The sequence below is a fragment of the Anguilla anguilla genome, chromosome 13 (assembly GCF_013347855.1).
Source record: "Anguilla anguilla isolate fAngAng1 chromosome 13, fAngAng1.pri, whole genome shotgun sequence".
In the NCBI taxonomy this organism is placed as follows: Eukaryota; Metazoa; Chordata; class Actinopteri; order Anguilliformes; family Anguillidae; genus Anguilla; species Anguilla anguilla.
The window spans coordinates 31,288,386-31,314,255 of NC_049213.1; the positions used below are offsets into that span (position 1 = coordinate 31,288,386).

Here is a 25,870-nt window from a genome sequence, read left to right on the forward strand (position 1 = left end):
GCAGCGTAGCTTCACTTAAGCATCTCACATGAAAATAAGTTTTTGCCCACCGTTCGGCAGTTAGGAATGGCATGCGGCCCGTTTATTTTCATTTACTTGAACAGAGACAAAGATCCAGAGCTTCGTTTCCGGGGGTGCTAATGCACCGTCACACGGGGACGGGACGGAGGCGCTGAAGTTATTCACCGAAATCCCCCCGGCGTGCAGCTCTTTTGTCGTCCGGAACAAAAGAGGAACGTGCTCCCATCCAGCCTGCTTGTTTCCACTCGACAATGGACACCATTCCACGAGACACAGCGATTAAAAAAAACCACCACAACACACAAAGGGGGTCTGTGACTGTGACTGTGACAACGCGGGTTACGGCATCCTTGTAAACATGCATCATTCCGCAGCGGGAAACATGGTTCTTGCATGGTCGTGTATTCATTTGCAGCTCAGCCAAAGCTGTTATTCCCCCCAAATAAGTGAGGCAACTTTGAAAATATTTTGCACTTTTCCATGTGGAGAATCCTGTTGTATTTGTCCCCATACTAACTAATAATAATTCATGTTCATTTTTATAAGGGCTTTCTCTACAGCATTGCGCCTGAACTGCATGCACTCCTTCTCCATATTGTGCTCCATCACTAGAGAGGCTAGTACTAATCAGAGAAGATGTATATCACTCACTGGGGGACAAGTAGTTTGTGGTCCCCTGGTGTGGTGCTGAGAGAGGTACCAGTAACTTGCAGAACCCCAGCGAACATAAACCCACTTTCCCACTCTGATTAACTGAAACCAGCTGCATCCAGGCTGTGTAAACCTTAAAGGCAGTGGATTTCCATCTGCCCTTGTGGCAACAACCTTTTCTGACTGAAGAAACTCAAGTTAAATTCACTCATTTATCCATCCAGCCAGTGTTCACGCTCAGAGTGTTTGTGTATCACCACTGGCTCATGATCAGATCAGTCAGCTAATTAAACAGATATTTTAAAATTGAATAAAAAGCATGGGGGAGGCTGAATCATTCAGTCTCTGGAAGGGTATCTTGCAGAGACGGAAAGATGGTATCAGTGCACATTAAACTGTCCTCCTGGGGCCTGTGGCACCTGTAGCTGTAGCTGTATTGTCAGAGTGCGCCCAGTGCTTAAAATACAATACGCGGTCAGCCCTCTGTTCGTCATCACACTCCGACTCTCCTGCACACCCACAGCCCGGGCGTCTGGAGACTCAGGGCCCGTGGGCCGCCCGCTTAGAGGAGGGAGAGGGGGAAACGGTGAGCCGCCTCCAGTTCAAGTAACCTCAGAGGAGTCTCTACACTCCGTGATCTCCAGCGCTGCGCTGCGCTGCTGCAACCAGAGCGGGAACCCCCCCCCCCCCACCCGAGGCTCACAACACACCGCTGGCCAGCATCAAGAATCGGCACGGCTATTTGTGTCCTGAGCGAGGGCAGACGACCGCAGAGGGGACGTTAATTAGCCGCATTCCTCAGACCTCCAATGGGGGAAAACTAATGCAGAGCGGGGCCTGAGCCTCGCACAGAACTACTCAAAGTAGTTTTTGTTGTTGTTGTTGTCTTGTTGCATTTATGCTGGGAAAGATTCAACCTGAGGCCTGCAGTGTCTACTCACAGCAGGCCTGACAATTGGCTTGCACAGCACAGATCAACGAAACATTCATTGGTCACAGAAAACAGTTCAGGGCATTACATAAGCACATAACCTCGTCTATTCGGCCTCGGGAAAACAAAAATGGCTGCAATCAACCGTAAAAAGGGCCATCTGGGACTACACCCTGATGGATTAACCTGCGGGACGCCAGCTGTGCCGTTGTTTTCTTTCTTCTGCTGTGCTCCTGCATTTGCAGTAACCTTGTTTCAGTTTGTTAAATCAACGTGAAAAGCTCCTCCGTTAGGAAGTGAATGCTGAATGTCGTTCAGACAAAACTACTGGAAAGCATTTAAAGGATCCTATCTTTCCAATTAGGCAGCATATGGCAGACAGAGCAGACGGTTCTGCCAAGCGCAGCCTTCAACGGGACTGACAGTGTGTCAGAGAAAGTTTGTAACTTCAAAAAGATCCAAAAGCAGCATGGATTTGGGGACTGTCAAGAGTCATATCCTCGTAAATCATTACTTTCATATGACTGACGTGCACATTCTACAGAGAGGGAGTTCAGAGAGTTCAGAGGAGTCTGTGCCTCATCATGCAAGACTGCAAGCATCTGTAAAACCAGCAGTCTGCCTGTGCTAACTGCACTAATGTGCTAAATGCACGTGGCGTGTTCTCCTACACAGGGACTGAGCAGGTCAGCTGCTGGATTCCATGATGAAACACAGTGGCAGCTGGACAGCAGCAAGAGAAAGTGTGTGGTTGCCTTTTTTTTGTGTAAAACAAAAAAATTAATTCCATTAATATTCAGTCTTGCACCATCTAGGTTAGGCAGGTGTTTGAGCACATGTTCAATAAAACTGCTTAAATAACATGGATAAATACATACAGATACAGTACATCCATACACAAAATAAATACACTAATAAAGTGCTAGAATTTCAAACCGAGTTCAAAGATAGCAATGAATGGGAGTGGCCAAAGTTCCCAGTTTGACCTAAGAGTATAGTCACTGACAGAATCTGTTTTGACTTTGTTATTGTGAGATCCAATGACATGAGAACATCATGAGCGTGGACAGTTAAACTGCACACTCTGTTCTGGACTTTGTTTTGATTCCATGAAGTTTCCTTGAAATTGGTGTCACGTTGGAATGCTTGCAAACAGAACGCGCAGAGATCGTTCCCCGGACCTCGGCAAACGTTCACGGGTTCAGATGGGAACTGGGGTCATGTGAACCGGCTGCATCAGCACCAGAACGTGGTGCATCAAACCGGATTTCTGTCCTCATCTCTGTGCCCGTGTTCTGAGGTCTTCTTTGCGGAGTCTACAGTGGTCCACAGCTGTGCACATCTGTCCTGCCCTGCTCATTTCCCATGATGCAACACATGTCCAGGAGTCCACAGAGTCATTTTGGACAGTATTACCTTCCATTTCCGTTCCACGGCCATAGTACACAAATCATTTGTAAAGCAGAACCCAGGGTGTATTGGCTTCCAACCGTAAGCCTATGCAATCTTTTCCCCAAAGAACAAAAAGGTTGTTTACATAAAACTTTTTTTTAAAGAACTCAAAACTATAGGTTAAGACACATATTGCATGTACTCCCATACAGCATTATTGCTATTCTTAATCCTACCCAAATTCACATAAAGTGGTATTAAGTAGTTCCAATGCAGTATAAAACTGTGAATCCCTTTTCTGCATTTGATTCTCGCCTTTAAAAAAAATCTTGGACGGGTATCAGAACAAGGAGAGATGGAAGTGAACAGTTCCAGACACCCAAACACCATGCCGTTCCAGCCCAACTGCATATTTGAAATGAATGACCTCATAGCTCAGTTGCAGATCGCAGTGTTTACATCTCCAAGTACATCTCCATGGCAATGAGGCACCGTGTCAGGAAGTGGTTCAGTACATTGAAATGAACTCAGTTCCTCAGTTACGCACAACATTCTCCTTACATCACAGCAAGGCCTCATCATTTTACTGTTACTTTGGCGATTACAGTTTCCAACAAGAACAACACAATGAACCACACGCATTTTCAAAAGGATTGTGCCATCTTTTCCCTTGAACTCACATATATGCAACTTTGTTACCCAGTTTATTATGTCTGTTGGATAAGATCTTCCCCTCTTGTTTCATATAGCACAGTTATGGTACTGGTGATGCAACAGTAAACAAAAGAACAATAAAAGAAAGACAACAGTTCTGAATTTCCACGTCAGAGGAAAAAGGAATCATTAAGGGGTTTGGCTCCAGCCTGCTGGTATGATGAGTGTGCAAAGCTTCACTACAGCATCACAGCATAATAAATACAAATGAACCAGAGGCTTTCAAGTATTCATGACTTGCTGATCTCTCTCTTGCTAAGTAATAATGGGGACTGGAATGTTCCACTGCAGTAGGTGTGGTGGGGGTGGGGAATGAATCTTACGCTGCCCAACTACAGTAACCGCTGCACAGCCATGCAACTGGACTAAAGTACACAAGAGGTATTCAAGTATGATATGAGAGAGAGAGAGAGAGGTCCAAGTCAATGCTCGTTTCACAAGAGATGCATATGTTCAAGTCAATGCTCATTTCACAACATGAACTTTAGCCATTTTATTGCACCTCGGGTGTTCTCATCCTTGATTGCTCAATCTTATAAACATTCGGCAACCACGCAAAGATAAGGCCAGTTTACTAGTCATAAATGGTACACCGCATTTCGGGAAGGAGGGTGGCCGTGGATGAAATACTGACACTTTCAGTTACAGCTATATATACCCAGCAGAAAAGGGGAAGGCACAGATAACGGTAACCAGTACACATCGTTTTAATCATCAGCGATGCTTGAGGCATTGCAACAGGTTTGATAATCATGAACACACGGACTCATCGTGACAAGAAAGCGAGCCCAGCAACGTCTAGTGCTACCACCTCTGTATCCACACATCGCAGTTTTGTTTTGGATAGAGGATATGGATTTTGGACAATCTGGACAGGGTCCAATTTTCCATTTTCACATACATATCTAAAGAGTGAAGACCACACAGCTGTAAAACAAAATGGCCGTCCTAGTCCTGGAGCCGGCGAAACTGAAAAACTGAGAAATGGGCAGACAGCATCCTCACATCCTGCAGCAGCCGCTGCCTCACAGGGCTTAGCTAAGCCTTTCATTTGTGGGCTGCTGATTCTCCTCAGATGCACCACACACTCTTTTCCCCATCAGCCCGGGTTCTCCATGCAAACTCAAAACCTCCGGGACTAGTAACAGGGTCGCGAACGGAACAGCTCCAGCATTATCCAGTTCTAACACCTTTCATGCCAGCCAGCACCCTCCATTTCAAAAACAATGAGGCAGCTAGCTGTAGCCTTCTTATGCATTCACAACGCTCATTAGTATTGCCCCCCCCCCCCCCCCCCCATGAAGTTCTCTCTGTGGTCAGGGCTGCAGAAGCACTTGTAACTGAACACAGGAGAGCACTTGTGTCAGAGAGAGAACACTGTAAACCCAAATCACAATTATGGAAATGACTTAAAGCCAACAGAAGATTAATTTAGAAACTTTATTAGGTAGTTACCAACAGTATTTACATCACTGAATACAAAGAAAATGATATTATGCAGGCCTGATTGGCAGGGGTGAGGGGGGGGGGGGGGCTGGGGTTGTGCACATACACACAAAGTCATGCCAAACTAGGACCACATGAACACAAGAAAATCATTTAGGAAACAGTCGAAGAAAACATTGTCTGGCAATTTTCACCTTCTGTGTCAAGTTAATAGGTCACGGCTGCACACTTGGGACTTTTAAAAACTTCTCGTAAATGAATGTCTTTACATCACTTCCCGTTCTCTGGATAAAATAGAATGGGTGATTAAGAGAACTGTACAGCAGCTTCACCACACACACACACACACGCTACAGCACCATCATCTCTCCTCCCCCGCTCTGTTCCTTGTGAGTCTCAGACCAAATAAAATTTTGATCAAATATTTAGCAAGATTTTACAGTGGGGAGGGGGATCCAGGGATGTAATAACAGTCCATCACAGTGTTGCAATTATGCCATTAAAAACAATACTTTTAAAAGCAGCCTTTAAAAAAAGAAAAAAAAAAAAAAATGCAATATTCCAGTACTGCACACAGGCACTTAAAATGTCGAAGAGAAACCGGACAGTCCACCTGTGGGACTGAGTGAGGAGGGGCTCACGCCAGGCTAACAGCCCTGCGAAGGTTCCCGGTGAAAGGCGTGAGAGCTCAGCTGCTTCCTGATTGGGCGCCGACGGAGGCCGAGTTCCTCGGCAACGTTAAAGCTTAGTTTGTCCCGGCAGCGGATACGAAGCTGAAGCACCGATCCGATTCGCACAGAGGAGCGGGGGGGGTTTGAGCAGAGATACCAACCGCCTGCAGCCCACGCGCACACACACAGGGCCCCGACACCTTACCAGAGAATAAAAATTAGCATTTAAATTGAAAAAGGAGAAATTTAAAATGGATAAACCAGCTGGGAGGGAGGAGACGGTCATTTATGTGGAATGGTATGATGGTACTGCAGCGTGGTGGGAGTGGGGAGTAAAATCAGGCCAGAGGTCGAGTCTGAGACGCGGCTCGTGTGACCTCTCTACGGAGGCAGTTTCTGGCGGGTGGCGGATGGAAAGCCCTTCGGGGGGTTGCACCGTGAGCCATTTTTTCCCCGCTGTGGAGAAGAGGGAGGGCCCCCTCCTGCTGTCATTGGTAGAGCAGGTAGTTCTTGAGGGAGGCGGGCAGGGGCAGTCTGTGGATCTCGCCGAGCCGCTCCCTCCCCAGCGCCACTCTGACCGAGCGCCGGCACAGGTCCATCAGGGGGAGGGGCTCCGCTGCGAGGAGAAAGGAACAGGAAACTCAGAAAAAAACTCCCTACACCGGTTTACTGTAGTGAATTAGTCAATGATCAGTCATTGGGCCTACACTAAACCAGGTTTAAAGAGTTAGTCAACAGTAATTAGACTATACAGAGACAGCATTCCTACGTTCATGTTCATCAACTACCTGTGAATGAAAATCTCAAGAGGAGCAAAGGATTCTGGGTACTATCAGAGTCACGACTAAGAACTCAAGGAGTAGCATCCAGACCGAGCGGCAGTTATTCTGGGGAAAATGGCATTTCCTAAAGCTGCCCCCTCTCCAAACAATGCACCTAAAAGTGGACTTAGTCAGACTGTGACTTGGGCTTGAGTAACGGGCCAAGAAAAGAAAGGAGAAGAAAAATCACCCTCACTCTGGGTGAATCAGCAATGTCTGGATCACCCCGTTAAAAACTAAAATGTCAACATGTTCTCATTATGAAACTGTGAGCGGTTCCCATAAGTGGCAGCCAAAGTGTTCAGCGCTCGGTGCCACGGCTCTGACTAATACTTTAAAAAAAGAACTTCACAGAACTCCCACAGGAAGGAGGGGAGAAAACGCTGTGAGAAAGAAACACCTGCATCCTCAAAAGCGTGTAACCCGTGTCATTGCCAGTTCCTCTGAGGTCAGAGAGAACCAGCCAGTCCTCTTCATACACAGCCTCAGGCAACCACACAGCCGTTCTCACTTAAACACAGACACACACAGGATGGAGAGCTCTCCAGGTAGAAGTGCCAGACACACTGACAAACTGGATGCAATTTCAGGTTCAATTCCCATCATTAAAATACAATTAGCAATAACATTAGTTGGACAGTTTGATATTGTAGTAAAGAAATGTCGACATTGCCCCTCAGAATTTCAACATGGCTCTCTACATCAAATAAAATAATGTTTTAGTTTTTTTCCATACAATAATCTCAATGGTTCGGGGTCAATTATTTCTTACAACATACTGCATTTGCAGCACTATTCTGTATATTCATAAATTAACATGTATTCTTCACAAAAATGGACTAACTGAACAGCAAAATCTACAGAAAAATTTAGGGTCTCCATTATTCTTCTTGTGTGGTGCGATTGACTAAATGCTGAACTAAAAGTTCTGATGGAGAAAGAGAGAGGCTGTTTTTCCAGTTGGAAGCTAGCAGTTCACCTCACGTCTTGGAAGGCACTACTGTACGTGGCAAAGGCCCTGGAAGATGTGCAGTCATAGCCATTATCAGCACTAGCAGGGTTCAGCCATTTTAAACCAGGGTACCATTTGAGCATACAGGCGTTTGAGCTTTAAATAGCTGTGGAAAAACTCTGATGGGAAATTAAAAGGGCCACATCAGAGCTAAAAACATGTCTGCCATTGGACTTCCTCTGATCTTTCAAACTAAGCAGGATCAGGGCTGATTAATACTTAGATGGGAGACTGCCTGGGAATACTCTGAGCTATAATCTTGGCAAGGACCTTATTTTGAATAAATGGATGTTCATTTAAAAAAAAAAAAAAATCCCACACACACTGCACACGACACTCAACTACTGGACATTTCTATTCTTTAGAATTATACCAATTCATGTAGGATATAGGCTACTTTGCAAAAGCTTTTTGCTACAATTACAGATTAATCATACAGATTAAACATTTGATGATCATTCCATCACAAAACTGCAGATACAATGGCAGCTGGTTGGCTGATCCTGTTAAATAAAGGGATAGTTTAAATTTTATGCAAATACTTTTCAGATTTAGTGTAGGTTATACATTTTAATTTGGTAACATATACCAAAACGAAAACAAATCTAAACAAATAAAGAAGATAAAAATCCCTTCAATAGGGTGAGCCAGATGGAATGATCATGGCAAATCGTTGCTCTGCTTTTGCCAGAGTGCATTTAAATATGCACAGAACGCATTAAAGGAACACCTCTCAAGACTCTGGCGTGTCTTCCTCGGGCTATTTTAGGCTTTAAAGTTAATCGCAAACCTTCATCCTGCCAAGCTGCAACAAGCAAAGCAGCTACAATGTAGAGAGCTGACAAATCAACTCCATTCTTAAAAATCGAGTTTACAACTGTTCCCCAGAACAGGAGGATTGTATTCATTTCGCACTGAAATCCCTGGGTGCAGCATACGGGTTTCGAGTGTCAGCTTCTGTTCGGCTTGGTATCAAATCACACACCCCGTGCCCGACTCCACACAGCCCACACATACATCCTGTGACCTCACAGTGGAGCCGAGCGCCCTGACACCTGCCCACAGGAGCCCAACCCGTTCTGGTTACAGATCACGCAGGCCATAAGAAATCTAATTAGAACGATTCTGCACAGGTCGGGTGAAACCAAGGAAGACACCCATCTTTCAGAAAGAATCATCTTAACACACACACACACTCAGGAAGAAATGACGCAATTTCTGGCAGAATAGCGTCAACATCCAGCAGCTCTTCCATGAGTGAAAAAACACAGAAAGCAGAACTCTCCGTTTTCTACGAAGGGTTCCCAGACCACAAGAGGTTTCTCTATATTCCCAGAGTGTATAGGATCACAAGCAAATACAATTATGCAAAAAGGCACTCCTTTCAGTAAGATAGGTTAACTTATAAATGAAAATGAGACAACTGAGGAGAGTCACACTAATACTGCAAAGGGCCTTCACTGAGGTACATTACAGTACACTGAGTAAATGTTATATACTCACGATCGAGCCCGTTAACGTAGCGGATGCGGATCTCACAGTGTCCCCACACGGCGCTCACGACGGGGTACAGTTTTTTGCCCTTGAGTCCTCTAAACGCAACGCCCAAATACTGTCCGTCCACGATGAAACTGAGCGTGCCCTCGTCCATGTCCAGCACCGCCAGGAAGGAGTCGGGCACCAGGAAGGTCTCGTCAGGCTCCAGGAAGGCGGGGTAGGTCTCGCTGGGCCGGTTCTTCCCGTCGTGGTGCAGCTTGTTCCGGCCCAGGTCCCAGCCCCAGGACTCGCCGTTGTTCCCCACCAGCGCCGTGTAGCCCACGGAGTGGAGCGGGGCGTCGCGCGTGGCCACGCCCACCACGGCGTGGGTGCCCCGCTGGCGCATCACCCAGCTGATCTCCCACACGTGCAGCCCGCGGGTGTAGCCCACGCGCCCCCGGATGGCGTCCGTGCTCTGCGCCACGGGGTGCCGGTGGAAGACCAGCTTGTTGTCCTCCTTGACGAAGATGTTGAGCGAGCGGTCGTCGTTGTTCCACGAGTGCTGCACCTGGACCTCGGGGGCGGCGGGGGGCATGTCCAGCAGCATGTCCAGCCGGGCCGGCTTGGTGTAGTCCAGGGCCTGCAGCTCCAGCTTGAGCGGCCGAAACGCCGGGTCCCGCATGTCCACAGTCTTGATTCCTCCGGGAACCTTCTGCCCCATGCTCCGGGTGGGTTTTAGGTCCGCGGTTTTGGCCTTCTCCCCCCCCCACGTACCGAAATGTAAAAAAACTGCTTCAAATTAAAAACGGCAAAAAAAGAATATCCTCGGCTGTGGCCCCGCCCTCCTCAGCAGCCTCATCTACCAGTCCAGCGGCAGACCCGGTGGCGGCCGCAGGGAAACAGTCGCGCCCAACGCTGCTCGAGCCCACCTGCGGAGGTCAGAGAACAGGAAAATACGTCACGAGGCTGGGAGATGGTGTCATGTGCCAGATCTCAGGTTTGACTGTGCAGGGGAGAAAGGAAGCTAAATTAAGCTGTACGTACTCACAACACATGAGGAACCCTTATCCAGGAATGTGTTATCTGGCATATATCTAGCAGCCTAATAACTAACTACAGTATTATTATCATCATCATCATCATCTACATGTATAATAAAATGATGTACATCTAGTGCCACCACACACAATGCACATGTGGCACCAATACAAGGGAGCTGCAGACACATTAACGGAGTACACTAGGTTTTCCCAGCAGGCTTTGCGTAGGATTACGTCTAATTATACTCCGCTGTGGGGAAGACCGAGCAGCAGCTTTTCACCGTAGCCATATTTTAATCAAAAGGCACGCGACGTGGCAGGAGGGAGGGTAAAATGAAGACAAGCTAACCGGTGTTTTATAACCCTCCATTCCACACCAGGAATGCAATTTCACCTCCTCCAGCTGAAGGTATGCACACCCCTCCACACCTCTGAAAAATAAATTCACTCAGCTCACAGGAAGCTAAGAAGAGGAACAGAGCGTATTAGCCATGTCCTTTCATTTGAATGTCTAGCCAAACAACAGGAAAAGTAATAAAGCATCGGACTAAAATGAGGAAAAGCAGGCGACAGTTTACTTTTAAACGAAACCACCAACAAAATGGGCTGGTTGCTATGCTAACGGGCCTTGAAGCACACGGTCAGCCAGTGATCAGGACACTGCTGACTGGCGTCACACTTGCAGCACTGTGTGAGCAGAGTAAAAAATGATCCACAATCCCCTTGAGGGCCAGCACCTGCTGCACCATGCAGCAACGACCGAGACATCCTGCGGAAAGGCGATATTACAGCCGCTCTCGGGTTCGACATGGTTTGGTTTATAGAGCTGCACACAGACCAGATAGGTGTCTGTGCACCTGCACCACCGACAACAGGTCAAATTAAGGATTTATTTTAAGCAAATTAAGAGCGCAAGTTTCTTAGCACACCAAACCGTACAAAGTCCGACTCTGAACAATGATGCGGTTTGGTAAGTGACAGATGACTGCGTCAGTAACACCTTCTGCTCACATGCGTCACCCCCGCTTCGTCTGAGCGTTTTTTTTTTTTTTTTTAAGAAAAGACGCAACCTTAGGGGCCTTTCAACAATGCATTTTAAAAGTGCAAACTGCAGCAATATACTAACCATACAACTGATTAGCAAACAAACAATAAAGATGAAAATTGGGGGTGATGGCAACGTGTGGAGAGACTCAGCTGTAAGGCTCTCAGGCACACGACACTGTTCTATCCCACAGCACTGTGCTTCCAGGGGCTCATCCCAACACAGCAGACGCAAGGGGCTGCCTTCAGCCCAATAAGCATCTAGACACCCAGAGAGGATCGGCCTTCGGCTGGAAAACGAGACAAACAGCCCGCGATGTGGGAGTCTCCTAAGAGAACAGTGTGTGGAGAGAGAGAGAGAGAGAGAGAGAAAGGGTGAGTGAGTGTGGTGAGAAAACAGGGAGAGGGTACGGCAGCAAGACAGAAATGTAGGAGGAAGAGGAGAGACTAAATTAGCGGTTACACAACAGGCGAGCAAAGTTGCCTGAAAAGCCCAAATTTGCATGAGGATTAAAAGTGGACTCGCTGGTTCAGACAAAAGGTGCCAGTGTTCCTTCGGCCCTGCGGATCCAAAAGGGCTTTTCTGCATTTCAATCAGCCCCAATCATGGGGTGCCAGGGCCCCCCCTCCAGCTGCGGGGAAAAAGGGGGAACCCGCAGAGGCACGCGGCCCGCTAACGCTCCAGGGGACCTCGCTACGGCGACGGAAGCGTCCAAATTAGCCGAACTCTGTGGTGCTACGTTTCTGGAACAGAATTACTTTAACCACTCAAAAGGAGAGCGGAAAGTAAGCGAGTTTGAACCCACGGTGTCGCTGGCACGTTAAACCCGCGCTACCCCCTCTCCTTCCCACGCGTCGCAGTCCGCCTCTGTGCGGTTATTAATCAGCCAGCGTTCAGCCAGACAGACAGACGGACGTGCATTCCTGCAACCTGACCTCACCGTGTCCACAGAGCAACAGGCCCAAGGAGCGGCAAGCTTAGAGAGATCGCCAATGAGCGGGGGCTTTTTCACAACACCCCCCCCCATGCCCCCCATTCACAAAAGTGAGGACACACCCTGAGGAGGCCTCACAGGGAACATCATTAGACCTTCAGGGACAGGGCAGCGTACAGTACGAAGGACTCACGATTCTACGGTTGAATAGGGGGACAGGAAACGGTTACCTCTCCGCAGAGGAGCGCGCAAATTAACACGTCTGGCCTTCCCTGCGAGCCGGACAGCCATTGAAAAAGCTCCCGCTTGCATTCACAAACTCGCCACCCACTGCTTGCTTGCTTCATCCCCTGCGTTTGGCCATCGGCACAGAGACGCGACCCATTTAAAATGGCCGCTCGCTCGCATCAGATCAGAGGCCAAAACGCTGCTCAATAGACTCTTGTCTACAATTCAATTACACAGAATAGTCTTTGCAAGAGCTCTCTCCGCAAGCTTGGAAGGTTCAACAGAAAGCAAGCAATAAATACAGATTACATTCTGAGAGGGTTTAAAAAAAGAGTCAACTGAAAAACATGGCAATTCATACTGGCACAGGCAGTGTGAAATATTAGCTAAAAGCCAAAGGCACTTCAGCTAGTTCTACACAGCAATAATATAACGGCTTCAGAAATAATCAATACCGCATTTGATTTGTAGGTCCAAATCGGTTAAAGCAGTGGTGGCTGTTGTACTGGATCATACAGTAACCTGGGTAAATACCACTGAAGAGCATAGTTGTCTGTCGGTTTTGAGTGCGTGCATGCTCCAGAGGGGATCGAATCGAAGCCCTTACTTATAAACCGCAAAGCCTGAATACAACCAAAGCCTTAAGGCATTAACTGGAGTTAAACTGGAGGTCCTCAAGATAATTCCTTGAGATAATAAGGATTTCATAGACAGGCCTTTGGTGAGCGGCACAGGCTTTTTAGGGTAAAGGCAGATTCTGGGCGCGCAGCGTGACTATGCAGTAAACACTTTTTGGCCCCGGTGTCTTGTGGTGTGTAGCACAGCTGTCTGCACAGGGGTAATGGGAGACAGACAAACAGATTGCTCACCCACTGACTAGACAGATTAAACGGTTCCAGTCCTGCCGTGCGAAGGGTTTCGGGGGGAGACAGGTGCGGCAGAGCGGGCCGGCCCGGGGACGCAGTCGCCCGCCGTACCGTGGCAGTCACGATGGGCAAGCCGAAGCCCCCGCCCACACGCCACCGCTCCGGCCGGGCACGCTGGCTCCAGCCTGCCATTACCCCCCAAAGCACACAGCAGGCAGGCCCGCGGGCGGGAGATGCGTCAGTTTCCCAAGCTGGATGCATCCGCCGCGGGAAGATACCCTGAGGAAGTCAGTAACTCTCAGTCCCCCCCCCCCCCCCCCCCCCCCCCCCGATATGAAAGGAAGCACAACAGCACTAGTCACCCAATGTACTGGAGCAGTTAAGGAAACCCACGGCGTTCCAGCACAGACGGAGACCTGCTGTGCCACACAGTTTGCCTGCAGAAGCATCTTCCGAATTGTACATCACCACCAGCCCCCCCAATACCAAACTTTACAGTGTCGGTTACTGGGCATACGAGCAAAACCAAGTGTATCTCCAGTCCTGCAAAAATTCAATTTAACTGAAGTCTCGAGGAGCGGGGGGGGGGGCTCTGGTATTTTTGGCTGCGGAGGTCTGAATAGCTCTAGGCAGAACAATGTACCGTCACAAAAGCAAGACTGATACACTCATTCACAACACCATATGCTGACGAGACAGAGACCGGACTGGGTAATTCACTACAGGATACCGCCAAATTGTCTGCCGACGTGAAAAAAAAAATGCAGATGAAACGGTGAGGCAGAGGAGGAAGTGGTGAAGGCTGGAGGGGGGGGGGGCGGCGGTGGTCTTTCCTGGACAGCGTACGCAGCCATCCAGCCACAACAAGACGGTTCAGTGGAAGTGCAGTGGGGAGACTCATTTCCTGCAGGGCCACAGTGGGCGTGCAGGCTGGGGGGGGGGGGGGGGGGGGGGGGGGGATGCTGCACAGACTCACACCGAAGACCCGCCGAAGCAGGACCGCTTCGGTCTGATTCTGGGGAAATCTGCCCGGACATGCGTCACTCACCGGGCCAGGAAGCCGCTGAACACGCCCTCACACGGCCCAGGCTACAGCCGCTACAACTGAGACAAATTACAGCATTGGAAACAATTCACAAAATGACACTTATCTGCTCGGTTTGAGGATCTCTTGTGCTGCAATAATAGAATCCCATTTAAATGGTCCGTCCCTAATATTCATAACACCAGAATGTGGTGCCACCCACTCCAATTGAACGAGCATAAATGTTGACAGTCGATATAAAAACTAGAAGGTTTTGTATTTGAGCCAAGAATCCCTTCATTAAGCCTAAAATGACTACAAAAGTAAGTCTGCAAGTTCCTTATTCCTGGATTAGAAAGGCAGGTAAGGTAATATAGCTACATTAAGACAAACTCAAATTAACGACACCAGATTTGGACAGTGATAAAGTACATTTTACTGTACAGGCTATAGGCTACATTATTTTATCCAAGTCAACAGCAGGACAGTATTAACAGTAAGCACTGAAGAGGGCACATTATCTGCCTTCCACGACCCCAACACACGCACCACAGCATTAAACATGAAATTTCACACCAACAAAGAAACACCTGCTGTAATCACAAACTGAAACAAGCAAATAATGTCCCACCACACACTGCAACCTTGAACGTCAAACAACTTTGAATTTACACCAAGAAAACAAATGTTTACAACTGCTTGTAGAAGAAAATTAACACAGGAGGCATCAGCTTCCATATACACAAATACCAGAAATGCATAAAACGCATAAAAATAAAACCACGCCCTGAGCTAAAGTGGCATTTTCATAATATCTATTGGTTCCCATGTTAGGTACCATATGACAGAAGCTGAAATTCTGTAGTAATATCACCCATGACATACCAAATTGTAGTATGAAACTGTACTACAATTCCTGGTTCAGGTTATGAAAGTCATAAAGGACAGGCCTGGAAATAAATACCATTAAAAGGCCCCTCATACTTGCCTGGGCAGTACAACTTGCGTCAATCAAGGTTTACAACTTCTTAATGTCATTAGAGACACGACTCAACTGACGCTTACACCCGGTAACATTTCTACCTTTATACAGTAGGTGCAAACAAAACATTCACAAGGCTAGGTAAGCTCATACCTCTGGTGTCCAATTCTTAAATCATACAGAGGGATGAGGCACTTATGGACAGACGGACCCTGACAAGCAGGTCAAAAAATAGATTCCTAACCAGATTAAAACTCCACCATAATATCCGCTCACCGAAATAAAACTGTCCTCGCAAGCCGGTTTAAATTTGCTGACACACGCATGCGAGATGACATCAGCGTGGGGGCGGGGCATGCTGCAGCAGCGCGGCGCCGCACGCTGCGTTTGCAGACACCTGGGTGGCACATTCTGAGAGCTCCGAGGACAGGAGCCCTTTTCAAAAAGCCGAGGAGTCCAGATGCCCGTGATGTCACTCGCTGCGGTTTCCAAACCCGGGCCTGGAATTTCAGCTGTGAAAGGCTTCCAAGGAGAAGCCTTGTTTCTCCCCCCCCCCTCACCCCTCTAATGGCAAGCAGAAGAACATGAAAATCCCCAAGCACTCATTTGGAAACTGGAAGTATTCTGGAGAAACTGGTCTTTGTCCAGTGCCCACAGCATGTCACAGTTACCGCAAATCTGTGACCACACTAGACCATGCAGACAAAAAGAAACTACTCCTTTTCCCCTTACCTGGAGAACTCCTTAATGAGAGGGCAAATACTTCATATCGTACTTCACATATGCAGCACAGCTGTACAGCAAGCGGGACAAAGGGCCAGGCAGAGACTGATCTATGGCCATCTCCGAAAAAGCATTTGTAGAAAGCAAGTTTTATTTCACCAAGACAACAATCGCCCCTTGAAGGAGACAATTTAAATTTCTCTCCACTTGTGTACTGGAGTCTCGTAGGCACAGAGACATTTAAATTAAAAACCAAATTAACTGCTTGCAGCTTGCAGTCAAAGGCAGTAAACTGTATACTTATGTGCATAAAAGCGTGCTCCAGTCCCTAGCTAGGGCTCAGTGTACGCATAATCTGGTCCCCAGTCACAGCAAATCACACTTGCTTTATTGTGCTCTTGGTACAAGTCCCGCGAGCCCAAACGCTAGCCAGCTAAATAAGATTAGTGATTATTAACAATCCTTTCGAGGACACAATGCACTCTAGAGAAAGCCCAATAATAACGTGTGCTGCAGGCCTCAGTGAAGAAACTACCACAGGGAGCAGCAAATTCAGCAGGTGACGGCAGTAGAAACCCTGTAGGATTGTCCAGCTGCCTTTACTTTCAACAAGACCAGGTAGGCCAGGTTTCCTACACAAACAAGTATTAAACAAATAAGAAACTGAAACTGACAGAATGCCAGCACTATGGCCAATACAGTAGGTTAAGAACAACTGCAATGGGAGTCTTTAAAAAATAAACACAATTTGAGCAGAACTGTTTGTAAACCCTTTCACTTGAGGACATGGCTTATATAAAATCGGTACATTGGAGCACAGCAAAGAGGAACACTCTCTCTAAAGCGGAACGAAATAAGAACTTGAAGACGTCATTAGTTTACACGAATAAAACAATTCCTGAGGTAAAAAAAAAAAAAATATACATAAATGAATAAATGACACGTCAAATTAACATTTAAACATTTAGGGAAAATGGTTACTGAGTTACGGATACCAAATTCTTATTGGAACCAGGTGGTGTTCTCAAACATGGTCCTGGGGGTCTCCTGGCTGTGTGGAAAAGAACAGCACAATCTCTTCATCAACCAAGGTTGCTGACAGTTCTGCCGTCTTCGTCCTTGAACCAATTTTTTAAAACACAACGCAGGTTCGGCTCCTGGCATTTGCTTGGTGCGCACGAGTCCAAAAAAAAGGGCGATGGCACGGTCCAGATGCCAGACTGTGGGGTCCATCCAGGCAGGAGAGCAGGGCCATAACAGGAAGAGCTACCCAGCAGCCTCGCATATGGTTTTGTTTGTCGAAAAGCCATCAGCAGCCCAGCCCATTCAGCTTCTGAGAATCTTCCTCCGAGGCTGAAATAATGACTTTAGCATGGCTTCGCTTTTACACAAACGCTGTTCAAATTATAGCAGTAAAACGGTCAATACTCTAGCTTCCATTTCATTTTGCATGGTTGCAGCACGGCAAACATCATGGCTTAAATAAACTCGTACGAAACGGATTTTCCCCTCCCATTGTTAAGGAGATGTCTTCATCCCTGGATGTTTGCAAAAAAATGATGGGCGATCTGAAAGGGATTCTGCCCACTGCCAGGCAAACCCATCGGGAGGGGGGCATGAAGGCAGGGACAGGGGGCAACAATGTCAGCTCCACTCCTCAAAAGATGAAACCCAACTGCCCCAGAACTAGGATCGCTGACAGAGGGCATTCCCAAATTAGAATACTGGGAAGAGAGCAAATTCCAGAATGGAATAGGGCCAGTAGGCTGAACCCTTGACTGGGGCTGAACTTCCACGAGCCAGTTTCTCCGTGCTCTCAGACTTCACATCCACACAGAAGGGGAAGCTGTCGCACGGTGACTGGTACCATTTCAGACACCACGACTCCAAAAGGAAAGCAGCCGAATTTTTAAACCCTGCAAAACTCCGTCTAGTTTGGTACAGAGTGCAAGTCACAGTGAACTCAAATGCAAACTGGTTCACAGCTACAGAATTTCTCCTTAGCGTCAACAGGCCAGAACAGCCCACATTAAAACAATATGAACCGAGAACAAATTGCAATGTTGCCAACACGACCAGCAGAAAGGTCACTATGCCAGCATTGCCAAAACACACAGAATTTGGTCACTCAAAGGGTTTCTATACATATTCTCTCAATTCAAAAACCCCAAATCACATGTGTAAGCCTGAACCACTACTGAAACATCCTCTCATCACAACTGGACCATGGGGTGAATCGCTGAACTACAAGATGTAACGCTTCAGCTGGATGTGTTAGCCAAGAGGCCAGCATTTAGCAACATGAAACAGACTGCTGACTGCCTGAAGCAGGGGACAGGGAAAAAGACTGAAGAGCTTTTACAGATGTATGCTCCTGGGATATTACAGTAAACAGATCTCATTCTGGCTTTTGAGGATCGGGCTGAAAAACTGCTGAAGCAGCACACCCACCCAGACATGACCAAAGGGTCAGCTTTAAGCAAATATTTTTACAATTTACTGGAGAACAATTCACCCCTTAGCCTCATCTGTCCACTTGACAGAACGAGACACACACCCCTCCCCATATCTGTGACAGACAGGCCAACAGCCGCACAGGAGTCAGAGATTGCTGTACAAGCGCCACTGGATCCGGGTACGAGAAACACCACACATCAACGGTAACCCAACCCCTCACTCGGCACCTGGATTTATTTTGTCCCCTTGCAGAAACCCAAACACATTCTGGCGCTCTCTGCACACCCACACCACTCACTGCCGGCTCTTTGGCCTGAGGAAGACACAAGCAAGGCTGCCACATGAATGCAAGGTCGTGTCTTCTCAACGGGGAAATCCTACAAGCATTTTGTTGATCTCCTGTTCAAAACTCTTGTCGTGTACAGCTGGGCCCAAGGACTTTTAATCCGAGAACCAAAGGTTCTTTCTTTGCCCCCTCCCCCCTTCTCCGACCAAGCTTTTACTGAAGCCAAGGGGCTTCAGTGCTTACATTCCTCTAAAGACAGCCCTTCATTAATTGGACCACTGACCACACATCCAATGAGAAAATGAGGCTCACACATCTGCTCCTTTCCACATCATGGCCCTCCATACATATAACCCATTCAACATTTTAAAAAATCATTTTGTTACATTATGTGCATGCTTTGGGAGCAACAAAGTAGTAGTTAGTTTTTACAAGTCATTCAATTTTAACTAGGCTATAACTTTGAGGGCATTTATCATACTGGAGAGTCATGCAATGTGAACGTATTTATGGTCACAGTTCCACACATGGCCACTCACGAAGGATCAGTTACAGGGCTGCTGGGTGGCTCAACCCGTTAAGGTGCTGTCCTAGTGCACAGAAGGGCCCCTCACTTGAGTACTGAAGCCAGACACTGCCAGTGCTGACTGTGGCTGTCAGCCCCTCATGGCAACACACAACTGGAACTAGCATCGCCAATCCAAAATTGCAACTAGCAATGTCATGATGGGTGGGTTTCAGTCAGAGAGGATGATGACATCTCATTGCACACTGGTGAGCCTTCTGGTAGATAATGCAACTGCAGGTCTGCCTGTTGAGCTACACAGCCCAGCTAACAAAATGTTCTCAGTGTTGCCCTCATGTACAGCAGCAGCAATATAATAACATTCAAAAAACATCCCAGTAACATTGTGAGAACGTTTTGTGCTAGCTAGGAGGGTGTGTCTTCCTCTGACGGAGTACGACTTGTGCACTGCAGAGAGACGAGCAGCAGCAGCTGGCCCCACATGCAGAGGTGAAGCATGCGCTCATCTGACCTTTCCAAAATCGACAGGGTGCAAAAAGCATGAAAAATTCAACCCGTCAAGTGATTAAGTTAATTATGCAATGTAAAATTTTCCCAAATTACAAACCTAAGTGCCCAGTGATTTGACCAATAGGTTAATTCCGGAGTAAAGCATTGATATGGAATTCATAGCATTGCCAATTAGTCTTCCACAGAACCTATACAGGAATCAATGTGGGCAGCATTCACCACAGAGCCAATCCGTTAAAACTGCTCCCATATTTAAATCATTCATCTTGGGCTCAAACTTGTGAAAAACCACAAGCTCAAATAATGTTTATGACACTGAATATGTAATCTGTACATTCTTACGAGTAATTTTAAATAAAAAATAAAGACATAGCCTACCTGTACCTTTACCAACATGCCAAATAACCCTATTTTATATAAACAAAAGAACATACAGCCAATAACTGTCAACATGGGTCAAAGGTGAGATTCTGATGATTAGGCTACCCAGTTAAGCAGCAGAACGCAAGCGGCTAATTTGAGCTCAGCAGAAACAGAAGCCAACGTACATGTAGGGCTTCAGGAGTGGGATTACGGAATCAATTCTCCAGGGGATTAAACAAAGACCAGTTCCGCCCACACAGAACACTGAGCCATTCTCCCTCCCTCGGGAGAAAAATGCTCGAGTGTTGACTTGGACTGGGCACCCCTCAGATAGAGATATCATTAGGGTTTACATTGTTCAGGCAGCCAGACAGATGGCAAGGCTGGCACACAGGACCATTAATCCATCACGGCAGCCATTGTGTGGCTGCATTTGTGTGGCCTGGGAGAACAAAACGTGCCCTTAAAGATAACTCCCGTCAAGGCCTTCCTGTGGGCGTACCCCATTAAAAGGGCTGTTTTGACCCCCCCCCCCCCCCTTATCATTCGTGGAACTTGTATCACAATAGTCACCTGCCACAGGAAAATTTGGCGGGAAATAGAGCACCGCGGAACGCTTAGGAGGCTAGCGTGTGCGTGGGCAGCGGAGGACCAGCACTAGGAGATCTCACGCCCCCTAGTCTGCACGCAGGCTTTTTGTTTGGGGCTTCCGACGCAGAAAAACACTCGCACAACAGGCAGTGTCTTCCAGGAATTGCAGGGCTTTCAAAGGAAAGGCAGCTGAGAAGCTGCCGTAGCCTCGACCTTGGCGCGGCGTATCAGAGCGCGTAATCACCGCGCAGCTGTGGCGGGGCCTCGTTCGGCCTCCCCGGGGGGGGAGCGGGGCCGCTGCACCAGCGGCCGCGGGACGGGGGGGCCCCGCCCCTGCGGCAGATGCGGCGCACGCCCTTCCTCTCGCGGCACAATCGCGGGAAGACGACCGACAGACCGGCGGAGCGAGGGGGTCAAAGAACCCATGCCAGACCACGCCAGGCAGACGCACACCGCAGGGGAGGAAGAGGAGAGGTGAAAAAGGTTACGACATAAGAGAACGCGAGACAAAACACGCAGGCTAAAAATGCACCCCCCTCCCCACCAGGTTCCCAGCGCTTTAGGAAACGGGAGAAAAAAAACACTTAAAAATGTCCACATTCATGTTCCTTTAAATCAGGCCAGTTCACTACAAAAGGACTTTAAAAAGCACATGAGGTCAGACATTTATAAACTGTAATGCTTGGGCGTGTTGAATCTGCAGTCATAATGTGCACAACGAGGATTAGAAAGAGTCCCCTTTCACAACACATCCTCCCAATCCAAAGACTATGACTGCATCGCATTACCTTTCCGTCAGACTTTTAAAACAAGTCTGGCCCAAAGCAGTCCAACAATAACAAGGACTCCAGACATACTCAAGCTAATTGATGGTGCTGGCATGAGTAAGCACATCAGCAGCAATGTCTATCAGTTTTCCCAAATATGTACTCTTATAAAAAAATAAAGTCTTGCAGGGCATTCCACTCGAGATCAGAGCCAAGAGATGTCGTAAATGATCAAGTAGGGCAACATTCACTGGCATATTCATAAAGCGCTATAAAATTAGAACTACACACAGGAGGAAGCCTAAATTGGAGGTGTGCCCTTTGACCCGCTATTCACATGACATTCAGTCAATTAAAGTAATAAAGGCAATCAAGAAGCAAGAGTTTCTGTACGATACAGCTGGCATACTTGCGCGACAATACAAGCTAATCCACTTGTTGGCCTGAGAAATGCACCTGGATGCTTAAGAATAGTTCCTCTAGAAGACATTCCAAGGAATCTTGGATACCATTTTACCTGATGCAAGAGAGCCATTTTGTGTCACCAGGTAAATCAGCTAAAATACACAGGTTGGGATATATACAGAAAAAAAAAAAATGGCATCTTTAAACACTATAGAGAGTCTGGACCATTTACCCAAGACAGACCTCTTAAGTTCTGCCTCCTACAGAACTTATTCACTGGCCAAAGAAATGGCTTCATACATGGTCCAGGTCCAGTGGGATGACTGCCCTCCACTGGCCAAACAACACTTCCAGCAGCTGGCTTTTCTCATGAGCCCTCTGGTTCATGTACGAGCCCAGCCCAGCCCAGGGCAGCCACACGAAGCTTCAGTCATTTGTTGAGGCTACAGGGTGGCATGTCTGGGTGGGATAAAGGCCCTTTAACTGTCCTGATGTACAAAATGTGTCACACCAACAGCAAAATAAGCAGTTAAATCATAATTACCAAAGCTGGACAAATTTACACAATGGGGGGGGGGGGGGGGGGAAAAAAAAAAAAAAAAAAAAAAAAAAAAAAAAAACCACATATGAACACTGCTATAATGCTTTTAGAGAAAAAAAGCTTCAAGTGCATTTTGCAACTATTAAAACACTAACAGCAAAGTCATACGAGGATACAGGACCAGCCCAAGCCAGAACAAACACTAAAAGAAACTCCCATTTTAAATTGAGAAGCTCAATTTTAAAAAATCTTATTTTATAAAAGGGAAATACAACATATCCGATTCACTAGAATAGCCTACTGCACAGCTGCCAGGGTGCGTTATTACAAAGATACCAACAGAACACACCTGGTGACAACACATTGACAGTCAAATGATTATACATGCAGACATTCAAAGCAGCCAAGAGAACTAACAAAAGTTCGTTGCATCACTTCCAAAACTGTTAGCAGTATGCAAAACTGATTATATAGCCTATATTGTATCACACAGGCCAATTGCTAGTGCCGTCCAACTATCTTCGCCTGATTCTTCACGTTAAAGTACATGGTAGAAAAAGGGGGTCGCAAAGCAGAAACTAAAGTTAACGAAGAGGTCGTTACAAAATATTTTAGGAAAGCAAATTAATAAGTAGGCCAATTATATGACCGCATCAATTATCAACGGAGTTATACATCGCGTTCTTTTGATTACACACGCACAGCTTTGTCAAATCGAAAGTATAACAGGCCGTTAGCAAGTCAGTTATTTATGTAAAATGTTTTAAATTAAGTGTAGCTACACATCACATTACAAAACAAATAAACCACTACATACATACTAAACATTTATGTCCGAGTGGTATCCGCACAATGTCATTTATCATTTAACTCTTTTCATTCACTGTATGTGTTGAACACGGTGTGAGTGATAGATCGTAAATAGATAATCCCAATTTCGCAACATATTTAGGCTACTTGTTACCGGCCCTGCGAACTGTTAGATCACTACAGTAGCCTACCTTGTTTGTTGACAAGCTACTTACACGGGGTTGTATCCCCAATGCATTTCCACTGCCCAATGCACCAAGAGCGAAGATTTCTAGTAAAAGACAAATGCCAGCTGAAGCCCAAATATATCCTTGTGTAAATAACGTTAAAACGAACACCAAGTAGCTACTTCCGTTTTAATACAGGATACCATTATTTACGTTCGGGTACGGCAACGGAATTCGACCACTTGAATTAAAAAGTTAAAATTTGCATTCATTTCACCATTTAATATAAAATACCCACTTTATGATCTAAACGGACACAGACTCATTAGCTATCTTTAGAATCGCTTACAAAAACTATTCCTCTTTTGAACCTGGAGTGGAAACAAAGCACGATAAACGTTACATTGAAATCATACTTTACCTGCAAAATTCAGAGCAACGCAAAAATTCAAAACGGAAGCAAAAGAAAACAACTTGTTATTCCCTCCTGATTGTTCCCTTGCTAATCCATGGCTATTTCTTTTATTCCGTCGCCTCTTCCTTTCTCAGGATGGATTTCTAGCCTATTGAGTGAAATGATGGCTGCTACTGCAAGAGAAACATTAGACTTTCTCTTGTCACGTGGTACATATAGCTCCCAGCTGCGAAACTGCACCTCCCAATTACAATAAACTACTCGGGCGATTACCATATTTCATTGGGCGTAATAACTCTTAAAGATGCAGTTAATCATTGAAATGACATATCCGTTTCAAATATAGACAAGTTTATACCGTCTGTTCTGGACCTTTTGGTTTTTTCATGATAGCTCTCGCGTGAAAGATCTATCTCTTTCAACAAACACACACAACCTATTTTACACCAATGTAACCAAGACGAATGGGGAAGATCGCGTAGGCTAGTATCCTTTAATTATTTATAATCAACGTTGCTGAATGCGCTAAATTTAAGACTGGTGCAAAGCTAAAGACCAGGAGGACTGTGGTGTTCACATGTTTTGGGGTTATGTAACTACATTACATGCTCTTTCAGCACGATGGTAAATGTGGTAGGCTTCTGTGCTGTAGGTCCTACCACTGTCACATTTTAAGTTCTCACCAAAGTTTTTATGTCTCAGATATTTGGGCGGGAATTTTCATTCCTGGTCGTGGGTGGGTCGCAGGGTCTTCTGGTTTTTGTTCTTACTTGGAACTTAATTAATCAATTAAAGAAGTCGATTTCACAGTTAACTGACCTCACCTGGTTTCTTGGGTCTGAATTGGTGTCTGATATTAAGGCGAAAACAAAGACCAGCAGTCTCTGCAACCTGTCGGGACCAAGAATGAAGATCATTGTATTAGGGCAGTGGTCTCAAACTCGTTGCCATGGAGGCCCGTGTGTATGCAGGTTTTCATTCACCAATTAATGCTGCCTTAATTGAGTCCAATTACTCATTCAGCCATATGCATTTAATTGCATTGAAGAACAGAATATAAGCAAATTTTTTATTTAGACAATGCGGGTCACCATAGACGTCGGGTCACCATTATGTGCAAACCTGCATCCCTAATTCAGCAAATAATTGAACTGATTATATAATCAAGATCTAAGGCTGGAATAAAAACCAGCATACACACGGCCCTCCACAGCACTGAGTTTGAGACCACTGTATTAGGTCAAGCTGAGGTTTAAGGGTGCCATGTCTTCCAATATCATTGATGCAATACCAGTGTATTACAGAGGCCACTGAGCAATGCTCTTGATATTTATGCGTTATGTGACCTGGCTTAGGCACATTTTGAAACACCAAAACAGCATGTTCCCACTGTACTGTGTGGTTTAATGTAAAAGGAGAACAACCAAAAAGTTTTTATTACTAGTCTGTGTTTTTTTGTGATTGAGATTGAAGTTCAGTGTGGCTGCACGAAAGCATGCTGTAGGCTGTGACGCATGCATTCGTACTCACAAAATGAATGCACCATGTCAGGCAGAATAACACATTATGAAGAGTGTGGCCAACGATTTGCACCATATTATTTGACTTGGCGACAAAGATGTAGTCTTTTCCGACAAAGGCTCCTGTCAATAAAACGCTGATTTTGTATCGATTCCTGGGGCTGAACGGCTGGTTGGATTTTCTCCCCATAATATTGTGGCAGTACAGCCTTATGTGTTTGGCCTCCATGGCAGACAGATGACATCACTTTAGCTTGTGATTTTCAAAATTAGCATGGCAGCCCTGGTTTGTAACGCATTTGTAGCTGGAGGCAAGTATGATGTTACAGCTGCATGCCAGGAGAGGTCAACCACAGAAACTATGAGCAAAACAATGAATGAGCCATATTAAAAAAATTATATAAATGTCAATGCCATTTACTCAAATGTTATTAAATAATGCCAAATTTTGATGGTTTGGGCCAATCTCAAATTTTATAATTTTACTGGCAAATGAACACACAAGTGGAACACAGTGCTCTTCATTTGTCAGTAA

The 25,870-nt window shown here is 46.3% G+C and overlaps 1 protein-coding gene across 2 annotated transcripts; it reads right to left on the reverse strand.

Annotated features, from left to right (window-relative positions):
* Nucleotides 1-5,130: 5,130 nt before the first annotated feature.
* On the reverse strand, nucleotides 5,131-24,024 carry spsb1 (splA/ryanodine receptor domain and SOCS box containing 1). Of its 2 annotated transcripts, XM_035389152.1 has the most exons (4): nucleotides 23,822-24,024; nucleotides 23,425-23,504; nucleotides 9,163-10,064; nucleotides 5,131-6,442 (listed from the first exon to the last, which is right to left on the reverse strand). In XM_035389152.1, exons 3-4 carry the CDS (start codon nucleotides 9,854-9,856, stop codon nucleotides 6,315-6,317), a joined length of 822 nt encoding a protein of 273 aa, XP_035245043.1. In that variant the 5' UTR covers nucleotides 9,857-10,064; nucleotides 23,425-23,504; nucleotides 23,822-24,024; the 3' UTR covers nucleotides 5,131-6,314. The 2 variants fall into 2 exon arrangements, with proteins under 2 accessions (XP_035245043.1, XP_035245042.1); XM_035389151.1 differs by lacking the exon at nucleotides 23,425-23,504.
* Between the last annotated feature and the right edge of the window lie 1,846 nt (nucleotides 24,025-25,870).

What these genes read in the sequence shown, in the direction of transcription:
- spsb1 (XM_035389151.1), bottom strand. Translation starts at nt 9,856, where the DNA reads ATGGGGCAGAAGGTTCCCGGAGGAATCAAGACTGTGGACATGCGGGAC. An exon ending in CTACGTTAACGGGCTCGATC is followed by an intron (nt 6,443 to 9,162) that starts GTGAGTATATAA and finishes TTCTCCTCGCAG; the next exon opens with CGGAGCCCCTCCCCCTGATG.